The 21,788-nt window shown below is 49.5% G+C and overlaps 1 protein-coding gene across 1 annotated transcript; it reads right to left on the bottom strand.

The window, feature by feature from the left end:
* Nucleotides 1–6,591: 6,591 nt before the first annotated feature.
* Nucleotides 6,592–12,801, bottom strand: LOC115935842 (aldehyde dehydrogenase X, mitochondrial-like). Its single transcript, XM_055378627.2, is given in 4 exon segments — nucleotides 6,592–8,799; nucleotides 8,801–9,306; nucleotides 9,309–9,492; nucleotides 12,623–12,801. Coding segments are annotated over 3 exon segments (1,548 nt in total). The 5' UTR covers nucleotides 9,484–9,492; nucleotides 12,623–12,801; the 3' UTR covers nucleotides 6,592–7,932.
* Nucleotides 12,802–21,788: the final 8,987 nt, after the last annotated feature.

The raw sequence follows: 21,788 nt of genomic DNA, 5'->3' as shown, positions 1-21,788 counted from the left end.
GCGTGGGTCCAAGGAGGCAGACTTCCCTGTGTTGACTTTCACTGTGGCTGTCTCTTCCTCATGCCTACATCTCCCCTCCTATATTAGGGAACGGTTGATTCTCGAGGGAAGAGTAAAAATCCTGAGTACTAGGGAGTGGGGGAACAGTCTCCCCTCTTTTCTCCATGCATAAAACCACCCATCACACACATTTGCAGAGCTCCTCCAGTGCACCAGGCATCGCCACGTAGCAAAGGGTCTACAATTGCCCACAGACCTCGGAGTCTCAGCTCCGGCACAGAAGGCTGTTTATGGTGCCAGGTGGCATGCCCCTGTCTCTCTGCTGTTGAAGGTGTATGCAGCTCTTGCTTGGGTGGAAAGGGCACTAGCTTTAGAGTTGGAAGACCCAGAACTAAGGTCAAGCCTTGTCAGAGACTGCAAGGCTGGGCCACTTCCATCAACTCTTAGAGTTTCCATTTCCTCTTCAATCCAGGAAGGGTGGCAACCCTGCCCTGGCCTGTTGCTCTGAGAGCCCCATGTGTGAATGGCCATGCACTGTCTGTTCTGCACAGATCTTGGAGGGCTGTGTGTCGGTGGGAGAGGGCTGGGCTGGGAGAGAAATCAAACATGCTCAGAGTATGTGAGACATAGTCTAGCAGGACAAAAGCATTAGACCCGTTTCAACTAATAAGAGCTGCCTCAGTACAAGACTAAATGAAGGGTGCCCAGGGACCTCTTCAGAGGCTAAGAGAGCATGTGCTGCCACAGCTGTTAGCGCAAAAGGTTAGCTCAAAGGGTGAGATTGCTTAAATGAGAAGTTCGGAGGAACTGTCCTGGAGGGGGTGGCCCTTAAGTAGGGCTCCAAGAAAAAGGAACAGTGTGAGCACGGCTGGATGGGAGGCAACAAATGACCCACGAGAGCATTAAACTCAAAAAACATCCTTGTGAGAAGCAGTCTCCTGTTGGCATATCTCCATGGACGTGCCATGGGGGGCAGAGCTGGGGCGAGCTGCCAGCAAAACCGAGGGTCTTCCACTGTGTTGAACTGTCCTGTCACAGACTATACTTCCCGTCTCCTCTTGCACCTAGGCTGGGTCATGCAGCTAGTGAAATGTGAGTAGAGGTGATGTGTTCCATGCAGAGCCCAGGGCTTTCAAAAAGTCGCTGTGCCTTTTCTGCACTTTGTTCCCCATTTACCAGCTGACACGGAGATCTCTGAGGCCCCAGACAGGGGTTTTCACTTGGATCCCTGGACCCCTTGGGATTCTATAGGTAGATTCACAGATTCTGTGAACTCCTTGAAAGTGTGCAAACTGTGTGCATGTGCATGTGTACATCCTTTTCATGGTGAAAAGGTCTATTGCTTTGATTAGCTTTTCAAAGGAACGCAAAACATAAAAATGGTTAAGAACAGGCCAGGTGCGGTGGCTCACACCTGTAATCCCAGCACTTTGGGAGGCCGAGGCCAGCAGATCACCTGAGGTCAGGAGTTCGAGACCGGCCTGGCCAACATGGTGAAAACCTGTCTCTACTAAAAATACAAAAATTAGTCGGGCATGGTGGTAGGCACCTGTAATCCCAGCTACTCGGGAGGCTGAGGCAGGGAGAATTGCTTGAACCCAGGAAGCAGAGGTTGCAGTGAACCGAGATCGCGCCACTGTACTCCAGCCTGGGCAACAGAGCAAAGGCTCCGTCTCAAAAAAAAAAAAAAAAAAAAGGTTAAGAACCATTGTACATGGTGGAACCACAAGACGAAAGGAACCTGTGTCCCTGAATCTCCATGTGGAAGGAAAATACCAATTTGCCAGGTACCTGCATTAGACTGTTACATAAGCAAAACTAAATAGTCGTCATATTGAACCCTCAAATTTGGGGGGTTATTCGTTGTGGTGGCTAACATTATGCCAGTACACATGGGAAGAACACTTGGCTGGGAGCAACTTGTCCAAGTTGCTCTGTCCACATTTCTGGCTAAGTGAGGTGGGATGCACCAGAGGCTCTCAAAGGGCCTCATACCAGGACTTCTTGCTTTCCCTTGAGGGTCTTCCTAACTCCAGGACTAATGTACAGATCATTGGCACTTGGGAGGATTAAGTGACACTCTCAACCCAGGTTTTCTGGCTTCTGTGCCCAACTCCACCACCTGCTCTTACCAAGGTCTACAGGGAGTCCTGGTGGCTGCAGCCAGGGACATTGCTCAGTGCTCCACCTACTTGACCTCTTGGGAGCCTCAGGCTTTGCTGGGGGCTCCCTCCCCCGGAAAGTACCCCACCTTCCTTGGCTTCTTGCCTCATCTCTCCTGGGTCTTCCTCCTGCTCCTCCTCATTCTCTGTTCGCTCCTTGTTGGCATTCTTAAGGTCAAATGATTTTGCTCCCCTTACAAACTGTTCTCAACACAGCAGCCCCAGTGATCCTTTTAAAACAAGTCATATCATGTTGCTGCTGTGCTCAAAAGCCTCTGGTGGCTCCTTCCTCAGAGTAAAGGCCACCGTCAGTCCATCCACACGGTGACCTCCAAACACCAGCCCTCTGCCCCCCTCAGGCTGTGACTTCTCTGTCCTATTTCCCCACCTGGCTTGCTCCATGCCAGCCACCTGGCCTTCTCCTGTGTTCCTGGAGCCTCCAGGCATGCTCCAGTCTCTTTCAGTTCCTTTGTCATCTCTTTGGCGAGACAACCTCTGAGCACCTTACTGAAAATTACAATGTCTACTCCATCCCACCCACTTCCCTATTCCCTTCCCAGCACTGTTGTTCTCTATAATACCCTTCACCTCCTGACAGACTAACGATTTCACCTATTTTGCATATGGTCTGCCTCTTCTATCAGAAAGGATGTTCAGGATTTTATTTTTTTTTAGTTTCCTGCTGTATCCTCTGCCCCTAGAATAGTTCCTAGCACATAGACAACATTCCATAAAATGTGTTAAACAAAGGAATACATAAGTAAGAGTCCCACAGTGTCCCTAAACGTGCAACCTCCAGGGTGGTTGCAGTGGCTGGCACTACCCCCCACATGGTTACTGCAGCCAGAAACATGAGGTTACCCAACTTTCTCTCCTCTCTTGTGCCAAGTTGTCCATCTGTCATCATGCCCTGAAGCCTGCCTTCTGGCTGTCCAGACTCTGCCCCCACCCCACACCCTGGTGGGCCAGCATCACTTTGGGCGCAAGCAACAATGTCCTGAGAGGTGCTGACTCCAGGTCAACTCCTTCAATCTATCCTCCATATTGAAGCAGAGCCAGCTTCAGAAACCGAATGTGGTCCTATCACTTTCCTTTAAAAGCCCTCGGGGGCAGCCAGACATGGTGGCTCACACCTGTAATCTCAGCACTTTGGGTGGCTGAGGCAGGAGGATTGCTTGAGGCCAGGAGTTCAAGACCAGCCTGGGCTACACAGCGAGATGTCCCCCATCTCTACAAAATGTTAAAAAATTAACCCAGCATGGTGGCACACACCTGTAGTCCCAGTTACTTGGGAGGCTCAGGTGGGAGGATCGCTTGAGCCCAGGAGTTTGAAGCTGTAGTGAGCTATGATCAAGCAACTGTGCTCCAGCCTGTGTGGCAGAGGGAGACCCTGTTTAAAAAACAAAAGCAAAACCAAAAAGCACCCTCCCATTGCTAGACCAAGTGTGAGCTTTCTGAAAGGATGCACGAGCCCTTTCACAGTCCAGCCCCTGCCTGCCCCCTGCCCCCATGCTTTTCCTCCCTGCCTCTTTCCTCCTCATGGAAAAACTTGCCCTTCCTCCAACCCTCCATATTTCTCAGACTCCAGGAGCATCCTTCCCTTATCCCTCTGGTCCTCTGCTAGTCATTTAGCAGGACCCCATGCCCACTCCCACTGGGCCTGTGCCTGAACTGAGCTGGGAGCCCTGGGAGGCAGCGGTGTCTGGCAGAGTCAGAGGACCTGAGCTTGAGCCTGGCTCCACTCACTGCTGAACACCTCCCGGGCTTGATGTCTATCAAGTGCAGAAGAATAATACTGAGGGCCCTGATGGCAGTTAGAAAGTGAAACCCTGTCTCTACTAAAACTACAAAAATTAGCTGGATGTGGTGGTGTGTGCTTGTAATCCCAGCTACTCAGGAGGCACTCAGGAGGCACCCAGGAGGCAGAGGTTGCAGTGAGCCAAGATTGCGCCACTGCACTCCAGCCTGGTAGACAGAGCGAGACTCCATCTCGAAATTAAAAAAAAGAAAGAAGCATGAAGGGAGGTGGCCCACCGTGTGTGCTTGATACAGAGGCTTGCTTTCCGCTCATGAACTCACGGCCTCTGTGCTTCTCACTGCACTGTCCACCCGGCTCTGTAATTGTCTCCCCTGCCCAGCTGTGAGCTCCTGCAGGGAAGGGACTGTCTTACTCAATTCTCTTTCCCCCAATGATAGGCCTAGAGCAGGACCATCGCCCCCACTAACCCCTTTGTTTTTTCTTAAACCAGTTACTTGTGTGAATTAATGAATCAGTTGGCCACCAGAGGTCAGCCTCACACCCAGAATGGAGCCAACCCAAATCAAAGTTCCCAAATGGCCCCGGGTCTGAGGAGAACTGGTGGGACTGAACAGCAGCTCTAATACATCCAGCACAGTGGCTGGCTTGGGTGTGTAGGGCTTGCTGGGCTTTGCCGTGGGTTCTCCAGGCTTGGAGGGTTGGTTCCATGTGCTTGCCAGTATGCCCTGCTCTCTGGTCCCTCCTGCATGCTCATGGGGAACTGATTCCAGAAGAGTTCCCTATTAAACCTCTCCACTTCCTTTCCCTCACCTGAAAAAAGTGGGGCGGTAACTCCACTACTCCACTACCTGCTTTATAGGATGGTTGTGAGGCTTCCATAGCATGGCAAGGTGCCTGGCATAGTGTTTATGGAGTAAGATCTTGGTGAGAGTTTGCTAAGTGGATGGAAGCCCCAGAATTGCAATATCTCCCAAGTGTGAGTCTGGTGGGCAGTGTCTGGCCTGAATGAGGACACCCAGTTAAACCTCCCTGCTCACAAGTCTGTGCATTCAGCACAGTGGTAAAATGAGTGGAGGGGACTGGGCTTGGTGGCTCACGCCTGTAATCCCAGCACTTTGGGAGGCCAAGGTGGGCAGATTGTTTGAACTCAGGACTTCAAGACCAGCCTGGGCTATGAGGCAAAACCCTGTCTCTCCAAAAAATACACAAATCAGCTAGGTGTCACGACATATGCCTGTAGTCCCAGCTACTCAGGAGGCTGAGGTGTGAGGATTGCTTGAGCCCAAGAGGTGGAGGCTGCAGTGCGCCATGATCGTGCCACTGCACCCACCCTGGACAACAGAATGAGACCCTATCTCAATGAATAAATAAATAAATAAAATTTTAAAAGAATTTAAAAATGGGTTGAGGAGCCGTGATGGCTGAGCTTATTAACAATCCAACCTACGGGCTCCTCACTCTCAGAATTTCAGGGCTCAAAACAAGGGACCATGAAGATTGTCTTTTCCAATCCCATTCCATACTGGAACACTGTCTACAGAGCTCCTCTTTGGTTAAGGAGTATCGAAACTTAAATAAGGAATGGATTTGTTAAAATATTGTGATGTTGCACATTAATCATTAGAGACACCCACCCGCCCACTTCCACGTCCCAGTGCGTTTATGAGAAACTTTCGCTGCTGTGCAACAGAGGTGCCAACAGCCTCCCAGAGAAATCCATAGAAGGTGCACTATCGGGGAGTGTCAGGATCACCTTAGCTGTAGACAAATGGTGTAGAAAGGAGGTCCTAGGAAGGGAGGTGAGGGAACCAAACAGACTCTGAACCCTCAAGCAGCAGTTTCCAGCCAAACCCAAGTTATGATAATAAACAAAATCATCATGTTGCCTAGGTAAGACAACAGGATGTTTAAGAGTTGACGGGCCAGGCATGGTGGCTCATGCCTGTAATTCCAGCACTTTGGGAGGCCGTGGCAGGAGGGTTGCTTGACACCAGGAGTTTGAGACCAGCCTGGGAAACATGGTGAAACCTCATCTCTACAAAAAATACCAAAAAAAAAAAAATTAGCCAGGCATGGTGGTGAGTGCCTGTAGTCCCAGCTACTTGGGAGGCTCAGGTGAGAGGATTGCTTGAGCCTGGGAAGCAGAGATGAGTGGTGTGTGCATTTACAGGAATGGGGGGACTTGAACCTAAGGTGGCTTGTAAGCAGCATGGTCTAGAAAGACGGACTGAGAGAGGGAGGCTCAGCATTCTGCTTCTGTATTGTGGCCTGGCTGGCTTGGATTTGCCTTCACTCCTATCAGTTGGGGAATGAATGTAGCAAGACTAACAATAAACATTATGAACTCTGAGGTTTGAAACTCTGGAAATCCCCAGCATGTCAAGGTGGCCCCCATGCTAGGCTTGGCTTGAAGGGTAGGTATGGTTTGGAAGGGGTGGGGGGCTGTGGAAACAAGTCCAACAAGATGGGCCCATTCTGAGCAGGAACCAGAGTTTTTCTCTATGGGTCTTACAGTTGCACTTTGTCACCCATCCAAGAGAAAACAAAAACAGAAACATTGGGGAGGGGACTTTTGCACCTGACTGGGGGTTGACTAGAACACCTGGGTCCCTTCCATCCCCCACACTCTATAAAATGTTCAGCAGCAGGAAAATATGGAGACAAAATGGATTTGCTCACAGAATGTATACGTTTATTTTTTAACGGAGTTAATTCATGGCCGGGTGTTGCGGCTTACACCTGTAATCCCAGCACTTTGGGAGGCCGAGGCGGGTGGATCACCTGAGGTCAGGAGTTCAAGATCAGCCTGGCCAAAATGGTGAAACCTCATCTCTACTAAAAATACAAAAATTAGCCTGGTGTGATGGCATGTACCTATAATCCCAGCTACTCAGGAGGCTGAGACAGGAGAATCGCTTGAATCTGGGAGGCGGAGGTTGCAGTGAGACGAGATCACACCACTGCACTCCAGCCTGGGTGACAGAGTGAGACTCCGTGTCAAAAAAAAAGAAAAAAAGAAAGAAATTAATTCATATACCATAATTAAACAATTCCATAGTTTTTAGTATTTTTACCAAATCATGCAACCATTACTATTGTTCAACTCCAGAACATTTTCAAAACCTCCCAAAAACAAATCCCATGCCCACTAACAGTTACTCCTCTATCCCCTGGCAACCACTAATCTATGTTCCATCTCCATGGATTTGCCTAGTATGTATATTTCATATAAATGGAATCATACAGTCTGTAGCCTTATACATCTCTCTGGCTTGTTTCACTGAGAAGGATGTTTTCAGGGTTCACTGATGTCACAGCGTGTGTCAGTACTTCAATCCTTTTTGTGGCTGAGTAATCCAAGGAATATTCCATGGAAACATTTTATTAATCCACTCATCAGTTGATGGACATTTGGGATGTTTGGGCTTACTTTACAGGTGTAATCATGTAAGCATATTCTTTGCCTACTCCTTCCCACAAATTAAGGAAAATCAGTAGCAAAATGAAGGGCAAGCAACTAAAACAGCCGCACACAGACAAGGAAAAGCACCTCTGGTTTTTACGTTAAGCCAATGAAGAGTGGGGCTGAGATTTAGTATCCACCTAGTTCAAAACCCCTAACACTTTCCAAGCTTATGTTCTGAGTTGAGTCGATCCACTAAACCATCAAGTGCACCCATGGGAAAGTCCTTGGATCAGCAGGAAGAGCTACAAATTACAGATCACTGGTTTTTAATCTGTCTTCCAGAGACTCCTAAGGTTTCATGGAAGCAACTCATGGGCCACCAAGGGGGCTGTGGTTGGGGGTTAGATAGTAGAACTCTGAGCCTGGTCCCCATCTCTGATTTAAATAGAACAGCCTTGATTGAATTGCTTTATCTATGGGGTTTCTTCTAAGAGTTAATTTTGAACAAAGAAAGGGTGTTCTTGGCTTTAAAACAGTTTGGCAAGCATTGGTCAAGGTGGTTGTGGAATTGCTAGACTGTGACTGGGCCTTCCTGACAGCTGCTCTTACGAGTTCTTCTGAGGAACCTTGATGGTGACTGTCTTCACCTCTGTGTAGGCCTTAAGCCCATCCTCACCCAGCTCCCTCCCGTTTCCAGATTCCTTAAACCCTCCAAATGGCATGTGGCAGGGGACGATGTTGTAGGTGTTTACCCACACGGTCCTGGCCTGGAGTGCCTGGGTGAAGTACATGGCCTTGTCCAGATCCCGGGTGAACACAGCTGCAGCCAGGCCATACCTGGTGTTGTTGGCCCTCTCAATCACCTCCTCAATCTTCTTGAACTTGAACAGGGGCTGCACAGGCCCAGAGATCTCCTCTTTGGCAATTCTCATGTCATCCTGCACGCCACCAAAGACAGTAGGCTTGATGAAGAAACCACGCTCCCCGAAACGCTCTCCGCCACAGAGGAGTTTTGTGCCCTCCTTCTGGCCAAGCTGGATGTAGCCTAGGACTTGTTCAAACTGCTCCTTGTCCACCTGAGGCCCCTGCTGGGTGTCCAGCTCAAAGGGGTTCCCCACTTTCCTCTGCTTTGCTTTCTCCACGGTTCTCTCGAGAAACTCATTGTAGATGGATTCTTCCATGAAGGTCCGGGAGCCAGCATAGCAGCACTGGCCCATGTTGAAGAACAGGGCTTCGTGGCACTGCTCCACGGCATGCTCCATGTCAGCATCGGCCAGCACAATGCTGGGGCTCTTACCACCCAGCTCCAGGGTGACTCTCTTGAGGTTGGAATCGCCAGCTGCTTTCTGGATCAGGTGGCCCACCTCGGTGGAACCGGTGAAAGCAACTTTGTCAACATCCATGTGCTGGGCGATGGCCGCACCTGCTGTTGGGCCATAGCCCGTGATGATGTTCACCACCCCAGGGGGGAAAGCCTGCCTCCTTGATGAGGGAAGCCAAATACAGGGCAGAGAGGGGGGTCTGCTCTGCCACCTTCATAACCACAGTGTTGCCTGTGGCGAGTGCCGGGGCAAGTTTCCAACCCTGCATGACCAAGGGGAAGTTCCACGGGATGATCTGGCCACAGACACCAACGGGCTCATGCCGGGTGAAGCAGAAATGCTGGCCATCCACGGGGATGGTCTTGCCATGCCACTTGTCAGCCCAGCCAGCAAAGTACCGATACACCTTGATGACCTCATCCAAGTCCAAGGCGTAAGACTCTTGGAAAGGCCTCCCATTGTCCAAGGTCTCCAGTGAGGCCAAGTAGACTCGATCCCGCTCCACTAGGTCTGCCAGGCGGTTCAGCAGCCGGTCCCGCTCAGAGGCATCCATCCAGTGCCATGGGGACCCCAGGCGGAAGGCTTCCCGGGCTGCTTTCACAGCCCGATCCACATCAGCCCGGTCACCTTCAGCCACGTGCCCGATGACCTCCCCGGGAAGGGGACCGTCGGGAAGGTCTTCTTGCTGACTGCATCTTGCCATTCATTGTTGATGAACAGCTGGTTGTAGGGGATGTCTGGGTTCAGAATGGGGCTTGGGAGGGCTGCTGCCGAGGAGTAGCGGGCGGTCCTGCCCTGGAGGCTAAGCAGCCGGGGTGCCAGGAAGCGCAGCATGCTGACACTCTGGAGAGGGACAAAAGAAACCAGGGTGAACAGGTGGGAGAAGGCAGGTGGCGGTACCCAAGGGCCCACCAGCTCAAACATTTCAAGACTCCAGCATAAAGGACTGTCACCTCTAAAAACACAGACTGTAAGAGCTGTGAGGGCCCTGATGAACTCTCTGGGCCAACTCCATCACGTCCCGCCTATCCTCAGCTCACTCCCTCATCTCTGCTGGGTCTCAAAAGCCACTGTCTCAGCAAGGCCTTCCCTGACCACCCTTTATAAAATTGCAACCCTTCCCACCCCAACACTCTCTATCCCCCCTACCCTGCTTTACTCCTTCTCTATCTCACATCCCAAATACTATCTTTACAGGCTTATATGTTTGTCTGTCTCCCCCCAATAAAATGCAAGCTCCATGAGCGCAGGAACTTATTTTTCTGTTCCATTCATTGCTATGTCCCTGAGCCTAGAGGTATGCCTGCTACAGAGCAGCGGCTCAACACATAGTACTGAATGATACACTGAGAAAACACTGAAATTGCCACAAAGGCTGTCTAAGAATTGACCTAAGACTTGGGTAGAAATCAAAGGGACTGGGAGACTGTTGTTCTCTGAGAGGGACTTGCTTCATTTCACCTCTGTGCCTCAGTTCTCCCATATGTGAAATGCCTCATGGGGTTATGTTGAATGATGTCTTGCATATAAAAACCCTGGCAAGCTCCACTCAGGACATCAGAACTGGCCGTGCCTCAGAAATTGACCTAGCCCAGCATCCCCCAACCACAGGTCTCAGCATCCCTTTTCAGCTTTCCCAGAGGTGCAGCAAGTCAGGAGGCAGCTAAGAAGAAAAGCTACAACTCTGAAGAGTGTAGACTTCGTTAAAACAACTACTGTTATAAAACTTAAACAGCATATAATACATATTAAATGAAAATTAAACAGAGTGTAATGTTCCCAGATTAGTTGAAGCAGTTATTCTTCAGTCAGAATTTGAATCTCTCTGCCTTTGATGTCTCATGAGTCTTGCTCCGCCCAGCAGTAAAATGGAATTGCACCTGCCTGTCCCTTCACCCAACAGCCTCTCACCCTCCACCCCTGGGCAGGGAGAGGAACAAAAAACTCAATCAGGAAAGCAAGGCTCCATGTAGGTCCCCAGCCCCATAAAAATCAATGTGATGGGCGTGGTGGCTTATGCTGGTAACTGGTAACGCTTTGGTAGGCCGAAGTGGAAGGATTGCTTGAGGCCAGGAGTTTGAGACCAGCCTGAGCACATAGCAAGAACCGTGTCTCTGCAAAAAAATAAAAATAAATTTGCCGAGCATAGTGGTGCATGCCTGTAGTTCTAGCTGCTTGGGAGGCTGAGGTGGGGGCAATCACCTGAGCCCAGGAGGTTGAGGCTGCAGTGAGCCATGATTGTGCCACTGCACTCCAGCCTGGGTAACAGAGCAAGACTGTATCTAAAAATAATAATAATAATCAATGCTGACCAAGAAAGTTTCCCTTCCCCTTGCGGGTGTTAGGAATAATGCTCAAAATCCTAAGGAAATTGAACACTCGAACACAGGATTCTTAGCAAAGCAATTTTACTCTGCACAGAGGGATGCCTCCTTGGCCAGTTGCCATGAGAGCACACCTGAACAAAGGGGCACGAGAGCCTTTATTCCTGATGCAAGTCCTGCCCCTGTACCCTTTCACCATTGGCTGGGGTCGGGTCGTACAATCTAAACTAATCCCAGTTGGCTAAACATTTGATTTATTTTAGATAGAGTGGGCACGTAAAAGAAAGTGGAGAGAAACGGGAAGGGGTGTCTGTAATGAGCTAGAAAGTTAGTCTTCTTTCCAAATAAGCAAAGGAATGTGAGCTGGTACTGATAATGCTTGGTACTGTGGCGTGCCTGGGCATCTAACAAAGGCAAAAAGGAAAAAAATGAAAAAAAAAAGAGGGGAATACTAAGAATTAAAGAATAAAAGATTGATCAGATTATTTGAAGAGAAACCTCATCATATCCCACAGGGGGAAGCTGAGTCAGCAGATCTGCCAGGGGTGCCCAGGGTTCCATTTAGCTCAGGACTTTGCCATATGCTGGGACACAGCCCCCTTGCCACCAACAGGCCTGGCTCTGAGGGTGAGGAGACCAGAAGGAGGTAGGGGAAAGGGGAGTCACCAATCCACGGGGTAAGTATTGGAGGGGTGAAGCAGTCAGGAGAGGTGGTCATAGGCCAAGGCTGGCAAACCTTTGCAGCCACGCGAAGGTTGGCAAACCTTTGCAGCCACGCGAAGGTTGGCAAACCTTTGCAGCCACGCGAAGGTTGGCAAACCTTTGCAGCCACGCGAAGGTTGGCAAACCTTTGCAGCCACGCGAAGGTTGGCAAACCTTTGCAGCCACGCGAAGGTTGGCAAACCTTTGCAGCCACGCGAAGGTTGGCAAACCTTTGCAGCCACGCCAAGGCCGTTCCTACTCTTGGGGCCTATGTGGGGTTCTTGCTGGGGCCTCCACTTGCTGATAGGAAGATCACAGCTCACAGAGCATCATGCTTTACAGTTTGCAGGCCGTCTTCTCACGGGAAATTTGCCAAGCCTCTCTGCAGTCCCTGAGTGGTCACAGTTGATGATGACCCCCATTCTGGAAGAAGGCTGGGCATCAGAGAGGTTCAGGGACTCACCGAGGATACACAGCAAGAAAGTATAGGAGCCTCACCCCAGATTTTCACAAACCTAGCTTTGCATATTCTCCTGAATATGGGCAATTTTTTACAGTTCACCCACAGCGGGAAGGACCGGACCTTCTCTATCCGCGGGAACTGCAGCGGCGCCCACCTCACCCCTTCTGCGGGGGAAAGGGCGCAACCTTTGGGCTTGTCCAAGCCTCTGGGCTATGGTCAGGGGCCCTCTGTTGAAGTGGGCCGAGTGGGCAGGAGTGTTGAGGTCGAGCTAACGTGGTAAGGTCTGGAGGCGTCTGTGTCCTCGGGGCTCCTGCAGCGTCACCCAGAGGCGGGGGATGGGATTAGGGGACGTGGCGAGAGTCCTACAGTGCAACTGTAGGCCAGCCCCCAGATGCGGACGCCGCGGCCCAGAGAGGAAAGCCCCCACGCGGCGCCGGGAGCTGCGGCTTCCCGGGGGAGCCGAGGGGAGACCAGCGTTAGTTACCTGCAGCAGGCTCGGGCTTCGGTTCAGGATCACGCTTGGGTTCTGGTTCCGGCCCTCCCAGCTCTGTCCAGATGGCCGCCCAGGGCTGGCCGCAGGTCCCGCCTCCGCGCAGCCCGGGGCTCAGCGGCCAGTGAGGCTCCGCCTGCGCCTGGGGCTCTGCCTACGTCCCGTCGCCGGCCAAGGCCGCTCCTCCCTCGCCCAGCCGGGTCTTTCCCGGTCCCCGCCCCTCTACCCCCGGCAGCCCGCACCGCTTCAGCGCTCCCTCCCTCGGGTCTCCGCAAGCCCAGTGTCCACGTTGCTCAGATCTAGGGTCCTAAGGCACTGGTTTGGGAGCGGAAACAGAGATACCCAGAGAGGGACAGGGGCTTCCCCAGGTCACACAGCAAAGTTTTCGGAGACCGAACCCCAACTACACTTTGCGTTTCTCCCCGCTGCAAGACGCTGCTTAATCGACTGCCATCGTTGAGACTCCCCTTAACCCCTTCTCTGCCTCGCCTCTCCCTCACTTTTTTTGTCCAGGATTCACTAGTTTCTGTCCTCCACTTTCACTGCTCCTTTCTTCAGTTCCTTCAAGAAGATTTTATATTTGGGCATTTTTCAAAGTACATTTTTGTCCTAAGGACAAAAAGAATGTATGCACAGTGTACAAAGCTTGGAAAACACAGGAAAGGATGAAAAAAGAAGAAAAATATCACCTGTAATCTCTTCACCTACGGTAGCCATTATTTCGGTGTTCGTCCTGCTAGTGTTGTTTCCTCTGCATCTTTCAAAATTATTTTAATAAACATAAAATCATATAGTAACCTCTGTTGTGCTGCTTTAAAAAAATTTTAAAACTTAGCACTGTATTTTGAAGTTTTCTCCTATCACTAATTACAGATGACATCATCCTCTCCAAAGTGGCATAGAATTCTGTTGTAGGGGTAAACTGTTGGACATTTAATTGTCTCCATTTTGTTGCTATAAAGGTTGCCAAGATGGACCACTGAACATGCATCTCTCTCACTCCACGCTCGCTGCACCTTCCTTCCGGCTAGGGAGGTCCAAAAGCTAACCGCCATGTTTCCCAGCCTCATTTGCAGTTAGAGTTCTGGATGTGGACTAGGTGCTGCCAATTAGTAGTACTCTGCCGGATGTGGAAGGCGGGCACGCATTGGAGGGTATTGTCCTGCCCCTGTAGGGTGGCACTAGCAGGATAGCAGAAATGGGAGATGTTCTGCGGCAGCATTCCTTGTCCCTTCTCCAGCTTCCTGGCTGTGGACTGGCCGCTCTGGCTGTAGCCGCTCCTTGACCTGGCTTCCTGCTCTTTGAATGGAGGCTGCAGGAGGGTGTCTGAAGTAGCCTCAGACAGGCACGAGGCTGGTGGGCCATGTCCATATTGTCCTGAGGGTTGGTCCTGTTCTGGCTAAGGCTTGCTTCTGCCTCCGGCACTTGCAGCAGGTCTGTAAGCACCCAGTTCCTTGTATTAAATCCCTGCCTCTCCACTGATCTAGGGCGCTCACATGCGACTGCTTGGACCTAATTCACTTAGTTCTTTCCTTAAGCTACATCTCTATGGAATCTTTTGCTACCATATCATCCTTAGGATGTTCACAGCCTTTGCTGCAAAAGTTAGCCCTCCATGAAGGCACTATGATTGGCATCTTATCACCTTGATGCCCATGCTTTCCTCGGATTTCTCCAGCAACGGCATGAGCCCCTAGCCAAGGCCCTCCTGCCTCCCCCACAGCACGTGGACAGCCTAGCTCCCCTTGGGCACTTGGCATAGCACTCCGGGACTGATTGACTTAATGATTAACTGACCAATCCTTAAGAGGCCTCATTGATAGAGGGAGTGAGTTTATGGCAAAATGAGTATCAGTCCTCATGTCAGAGTGCATTGGAAACTGTGGCAGGTCTGAGAGGCCAGCTGCAGACAGGAAGTGGCCCCCACGCGGCAAGGTTGGAGGCTGTGCCCTTTGAGGAGCAGCTGAAGGAACTGGGATGTTCACCCTTTAGAACTTGAAAGACAAGGCTGTGCCGTCCAAATCTCTGAAGGGCAAAACCAGATAGGATCTGTGGGGTCCTAGAAGGCAGAGCCAGACCAGTGAAGTATACAGAGGAATAACTCCCAGAAAAAGCAGAACTGGCTAAGGCTGGGAGGGGCTCCCTTGAAAGGCAGTGGGCCTCCCATCACTGGAGGAGTACAGGGAAGGACAGATAACGATGTGGCAAAATCCTAGTTCAGATAAGAACTAGACAAGGGGCTCCCAAACTTAGCTATACATCAGAATTGAGTGGGGAGCTTAGTTTTTTTTGTTTGTTTGTGTTTTTGTTTTTGTTTTTTAACAATCTCCTGGACCTTGCCTTCAGAGAGTCTAAATTATTAGATGTAGGTTGGAGCCCAGAAGTTTTTGTTAAGTTTCTCATATGCTTCCTTTTTCGTTTTGTTTTGTTTTGTTTTGTTTTGAGATGGAGTCTTACTCTGTCACCCAGGCTGGAGTACAACAGTGCCATCTCGGCTCACTGCCGCCTCCGCCTCCCCAATTCAGGTGAGTCTCCTGCCTCAGACTCCCGAGTAGCTGGGACTACAGGAGTGTGCCACCATGCCCAGCTAATTTTTGTATTTTTAGTAGAGACGGGGTTTCACTATGTTGACCAGGCTGGTCTCAAACTCCTGACCTCAAGTGATCCGCCCTGCTCAGCCTCCCAAAGTGCGGGGATTACAGGCATGAGCCACTGTGCCTGGCCAAGTTTCTCATATGCTTCTGATATATAACCATATTTGGGAAGCACTGGCCTAAGTGGTTTCTGAGGAGTCTTTGACTCCGTCATGATTATTTCCAGAAAGTGACTTTGCCTGCAAATGTGTTATGTCTAGATTCTATCCAGCATGCCCACCTTTGACACTTTCTAAGCTGTGACTGGCATCAGAACTCACCAAAGTGGTCCTGTTGCAAGGTATTTACCCCTCCTCAGAAAAAAAAAAAAAAAAAAAAAAATCTTCCACAGTGCTTGACATTTATGGTTTGGAGAGAAGAATGAATGTGCAGTAGCTGAAGGTAAAATGCACAAATTATTTTTGCAGAGGGTTGACTATTTTCCAGGAATGTGATGGATTCAGCTTTTTAATTAACAAAAAAAGATGCAGGCCCTTTGTAAGGATATTGGACCTGGAGAAGGGGAAAGGGTGAGATAACACAAGCCACAGTCAGGTCAGTGTTGTCCAGGGATGTGTTTACACTGGGCTGGTGGGAGAAGAGAAGCAATTTCTATCCTTCAGCGTTGTAGAGCCTTATATGTCTAGGAAGTTACTGAAGAAGAATCCAGCTCTGAGAATGACGTACAGATCAGCTAGATTCCAAACAAAAGGACTGAAAGCTGCACTGAGTGTTTCTTCTACACTGAGCATAATCATTTTCTGTATTTGAACGGAAGAGGCAAGACTAGGTCAAGACACTGAGGCATTTGCAGGAAATGGAAATTTAAAAATAAAGATACATTTAAAAATCAAACCAATATATACTTTTTTGTTTTTTCCTAAGTGATCCTCTAAGTGAAGCTTACTCTCTGTGAACATGAGCAAGTCTGAATGTTGTTGAACAAAACCAACCCCTGAGTATTTGCCACAAACTCAGTTCTCCTCCCTCTCTGTCTTCCTTCCCCTTCACCTCATTTTTATAGTTGAAGAAACTGAGACCCAAAAAGGAAAAGGGACTTGCCCAAGGTCCCTTTGGAAGGGATTAGGGGATTAGTATCCAAGTGCAGACTAGAAGCCAAGCTCTTGCACAATCACACAAATAACACTGGCCTGGAAGCAAAGCATGCAGCTGGTGCGTGGGCATCTGCAGAGGTGGATTTCTACCCAAGGCTTTGAAGGCCCCCCTAAGGAGCGCTCCGTTCATGACTGTGGGCTGCAGAGAACACTGGTAGTAGCCTCCCTATAATCCTAGCACTTCCAGATTTCTTGACAATGGCTTAGCGCCCTTCACTTCCCAGCCTCCCAACACTTGTGTTAATATTAATCTCTTCCTACTCAAAACACCTAGAGTGGCTTCCATTTTCTTGACCACACCTTAACTGACAGCATCATTGAGACTAAGGAAGACCCAACTGAGAGGAGGAGGAGGTTGGGGGCCAGTGGGTCAGGGAGAGAAGACTGTTGCAGTGCTTACGTGTGGCAATAGCACCTGTAAAGCACAGTTAGAGTTCACCCTAGCAGAGCAAAAGGCTCAGCTTTTACTACGCTGCCCTGGCTGTGGCTCCCCTCCTTATGTTAAGGTCAAGGAGAAAAGCCACATGCAAATGAACTAAACAGTAATTGAAGGCAGAGCCACATGCAGCCTTGGGAGCTCCTTCTTTTGGAGAGATGAGGAGGAGTTTGGACAGAGGTCAAGGGAGGAACGTGGGTGGTAAATGGAAGGGAAATACCAACACCACCCTGGGGCCTGAGAGAGAGCCTGGGCTTCACACCTGCCTGTCTCTTCTCCCACTGACAAGGTGACAAGCAGCACAAAATAAAGTAATGCTGCCTTAACTGTCCTAGTGAGGAAGAAGCTCCAGGCTAGACACCACAAACTGGTAGCCCAAGTCTCAAGCCAGCATACATATTCTATTTGGCCCCAGCAGAGTTGTGGGGGTTTTTTCCCATTTTATGCTTTCTAACACTTAAACATTGAGATATTTGACATTAAAATGTACATTTCTATTTTTTCTTGAAACATTGGAAGACTTAGTACTATCAGGCCTGCACGTGGATATGGAACAGTGGCTCAACTAGAGATGCACGTAGTAGCTGCCCCCTTTAGGCAGGGCTTTCATTTTCCAGTTTGCCACAGGCCTCACCACTCCCTATTGCTTCACCTTATGTACACTGATTGTGGTAGGCAGAATAATGGCCCCTAAAGACGTCAATGTCCTAACACCTGGTACCTATGAAGACATTACCTTACATGGCAAAAGGGGATATTGTAGTTAATGATCTGGAGGTGGGAGATTATTCTAGATTGTATAGCTAGGGCCTAATGTAATCACAAGGGTCCTTATCGAAGGGAAACAGGAGTCAGAGAAAGAGATGTGGGGATGGAAGCAGAGGTCAGGTGATGCTGTCACAAGACAACAAATGCAAGCAGTTGGAAAAGGCAAGGGACAGGCTTCTCCCCCAGTGTCTCTAGAAGAAACTCATCCCTGCCAACACCTTGATTTTAGTCCAAGGAGACACTTTGAATTTCTGACCTCCACCACACTCGGCTAATTTTAAAATTTTTCTTAGAGATAGGGTCTCACCATATTACCCAGGCTGGTCTCAAACTCCTGGGCTCAATGAATCCTCCCGACTCAGCCTCCTAAAGTGTTGGGATTACAGGCATCAGTCACTATGCCCAGCCTGATACACTTAATAAAGATTAGCACCACGCTCTGTGGAAACAGAAGAGGCAGCCTTGAGTTCCTCCCCAGACTTCTTGGGAGAAGATGACCTTTCAGCCGAGCCTGTATCAGTTAGAGTTAGATTGGATGCATATAATGAAACAGTGGTTCTCAACTATGCCTGTGCATCAGCACCACCTGGGAGAGTCTTTGGAAACACCTGAGCAACACTCCACATTGCTAGGAGTCCCCGGGTGTTGTTCTGGGTTATCTGGTTTTGTTGTTGTTTCGTTTTGTGTTTAAGCTCTTCCATTGATTCCATTGTGTAGCCAGTTTTGAGAACTACTGACATCAGAGAAAATCCAAAATAAAAGTGGCTTAAACAAGAGAAGTGTACTTTTCTCTCACTTAAAAGAAGTCTAGAGACAGCTGTCCAGGTCTGGGGTAGGAGCTCTGCTCCATCTTCATCCCAGGAGCAGAGGATTCTATTAAAGGGTCTTGAGGGAGAAGGAAGGGCGGTTGACACAATCCAGTTTGCAATTTGAAGTGATCATTCTGGTTATAGTGTTTTATAGTGTGTGTCTCCTCCAGTTTCCAAGGAGGAAATAAGATTCCAAGTTATGTTACCAAGAACAGCAGGTGTTCATAATTACTTAAGCTGGCAGCTGCTGGCACAAAGGGGTTCATTATAACGTCTATTATTGTGTATATTGAAAATTTCTGGTAATAAAAAGTTAAAAAAAAAAAAGATTATGTTACCAAGTCAATAGCAAGTGTCCTCTGGGCTCAACCACTGTGTAATGAATCTGTTCTTTTGTGACCTCATGATTGGGCCCGAGGGGTCCATGTCTTTCTCAAAATCCATGGTTAATTATTGAACAGCAATTGCCAAACCTAGTAGAGTTGGTGCAAAGGGCACTGGCAGGCTATCAGAGCCTGGGTGCTGGTTCCAGCCTTTCTGTGTGACCTTGAGCCACCACCTCCCTCTGGGCCTCAGTCATCGCCACTGTAAACAGAGGGGTATAGGAGGAGGAGGACACAAGGGCCTCTAGGAGACTGAAGCCCCAGAAAGTTGTAGTAAAGCTGTTACATAATGTTCATTTGTTCATTGGCAGCAGAGTCCTTGGGCCGCAAATGTTGGAGCCTAAATGCATGCTATTTGTTAAACCCAGTCAATTGACTTTCCCATCCTGTTATGGCCGGTTATGGGCCACTATAAGGCAATGGTTGAAGTACAAAGTATTGGCAGGGACCCAGTGTATCTTCATACACTTGCTGAAGGAGTGAGCCTGAAATGCTGCCCTACCATCAATGACAGCAGGGCAGACCTGCCAAGGAGGGCGCAAAGGCTATTTGGATCCACAGGGCTGATGCCTAGGTGACCAGAGTATGGGAGCCGCAGTGAGTGCTGATTACCCTTGCTTTCCACTTTGCCTCTCTGTCTCTAGCTAGTTCTTTCTGGTTCAAAGACAGTTTCCCCAGCACAGTCCCTTGTCAGGCCCAGCAGTGTCCACATCAGCAAGCATCTGCCACTCATCATTCCTTCTTTCACTCAGCTCCTGTTACTCCTGACCCACCTATGCCAGGCCCTGCAGTGTGGAGACAAATAAGACATCATACCTGTCCTCTGGCAACTCACAGACTGGGGAGGCAGACAGACATGGAGACTGGCATGTTTCCCTCACACAGTGTGAGAAAGAGAACCCAGAGAGTGATGCCAAGAGAGCAGAGAAACAGGAAATGGGACAAAACAACTAAACAAAGCCTGGGAAGGTCAGGGGAGGCTTCTTGGAGGAGGTGATGCTTGACCTGATTCTTGAAAGCTGAATCAAGGGGAGAAACAGCATTTCTGGAAGACAGAGCTGCATGTGCCAAAGGTCAGAAATGAGAGGGAGCCCTGTGGCTTTGGGTGCAGTAAGAACCTCCTCCTGGCTGGTGCCTGGGCTGTGATGGGATAAGTGGGGGCCATTGAGAGCCAAGTCTGGAGCCATAGATCATGCCAAGATCATGAAAGGCCTGAAGTGCCTTGCTAAGGAGTTTGGATGTATCCTGAGGAGGCACAGAAGTGACACAGGATGCTTCTCAGTCACTTTGCCAGCTGGGACCTCTGGTCAGCAATGTCCCCCTTGCCTGGGCCTCTCTGGGTCCCAGGCCTGCCACTAGAGACACCCTACCCACTTGTCCCACCCGTGTTATAGCTTGTACCTGTGTTCAGCAGTTCTTGAGCTCTTGTCTCACATCCAAGAAGAATGAGGACACGCTGACAGTAGAAGGGTGAGGATGGGCAGAGAAGAATTTTATTGAACAATAGAACAGCTGTCAGCAGAGAAGGGATGTGGGAATTGGTCCCCCAGCCCTGCAGCTGGGTGGTTTCTCTCCTCAGTGTGGCGGGGTCTGGGGCTTTTTATGGACTCAGAATGGGGAATGCGTGCTAATTGGTTTGTTAGCATGCAAAAAAGGTTAAAGCGAAGACGCCACCCAAAGGAGGGCACGACAGTGTAGAAAACCAATTAGAAAAGGGTAGGCTTGTGTAAAATAGGTGAAGGGTATGATCAGTCAAAGGAAAGTGTGCCAAATGGGAAGACAGGTTCTCAGTCTGGTCCAAGGATCTAACTTGTAGCTTGGCTTTTAGGCTTTGAACTGTCTTTGGCTTGGAGGTGGGATTTCACTGGGGACCACTCCTATCTGCCTAGGCATTTGGCTGCCTCCTGTCAGTATCAGAGGGATTTAAGGCATAAGGGTGACTTGGTTAGATGAGAACCACTTGATTTCCTCAGATCCTATGGCAGTGAGTGAGGAGTAAGTTCAGCTCTGAGTAACAGAGACTCGTATAAAAATGGCTTACATAAGATGGGAGTTGATTTCTCTAAAAAAGTAAAAGAAGCCCAGAGGGAAGCAGGTGAGGGAGGTGGCTCAATGATGCTCAAGGCAGTGGACCCCTTCCAATTCCCACTGGTCACCCCTAGCAGGGGGAACTGTCTTCATGATCCCAAATGGCAGCCACCACATCTACATTCTAGGGATCAGAAGGTGGGTGGGAATGAAGAAGACAAAAGGGCAAAGTGTGCATGCCTCTGGCTTTAGAGGAAGGCTCCCCAAAGCTAACCCCCAAACAACTCCATTTATATCCCATTGGCCAGAACTTACCTACATGGTACAACTATCTGCAAGGCATGCTGGGAAATAGAGTCTTTAGGGTGGTCAGAATATTGGGGCTTTCATTTCTGTGGCTTGGTGGGAAGACAGACACTGGGGGCTAACTAGGAGGTTCTGTCACAGACCCCTCCAACTCTGCTATGAGGAAAAGATTACTGGCTCTGGTTGACAGATAAGGACACTGAGGTTCAGAAAGAGAAAATTACTCACTGGTAAGTGGTGCATCTGCAATTGCAAAGCTTGGCTTGGAATTCCACACTCATAAAAGCACTAGGCAAGCTAGTGGAGGTGACTGACTTTCCACCGCCTCCCCTCTCCAAATCTGATAATCTGATTCTAAAGGTCCCACCATAGGTGTGCCTCAGTGAGTCGTCAAGGAAGAGCAACCCCTGCCTCCCCAATTCAAGCAATTCTCCTGCCTCAGACTCCCGAGTAGCTGGGACTACAGGCGCATGCCACCACGCCCGGCTAATTTTTGTATTTTTAGTAGAGACGGGATTTCACCATGTTGACCAGGCTGGTCTCAAATTCCTGACCTCAAGTGATTCACCCCGCTCAGCCTCCCAAAGTGCTGGAATTACAGGCATGAGCCACTGCACCTGGCCAAGTTTCTCATATGCTTCTGATATATAACCATATTTGGGAAGCACTGGCCTAAGTGGTT

This window comes from Gorilla gorilla, chromosome 12, assembly GCF_029281585.2.
Source record: "Gorilla gorilla gorilla isolate KB3781 chromosome 12, NHGRI_mGorGor1-v2.1_pri, whole genome shotgun sequence".
Lineage (NCBI taxonomy): Eukaryota > Metazoa > Chordata > Mammalia > Primates > Hominidae > Gorilla > Gorilla gorilla.
The sequence above is the reverse complement of the archived record's forward strand: the minus strand, read 5'-3'. Positions and strand labels throughout refer to the sequence as shown.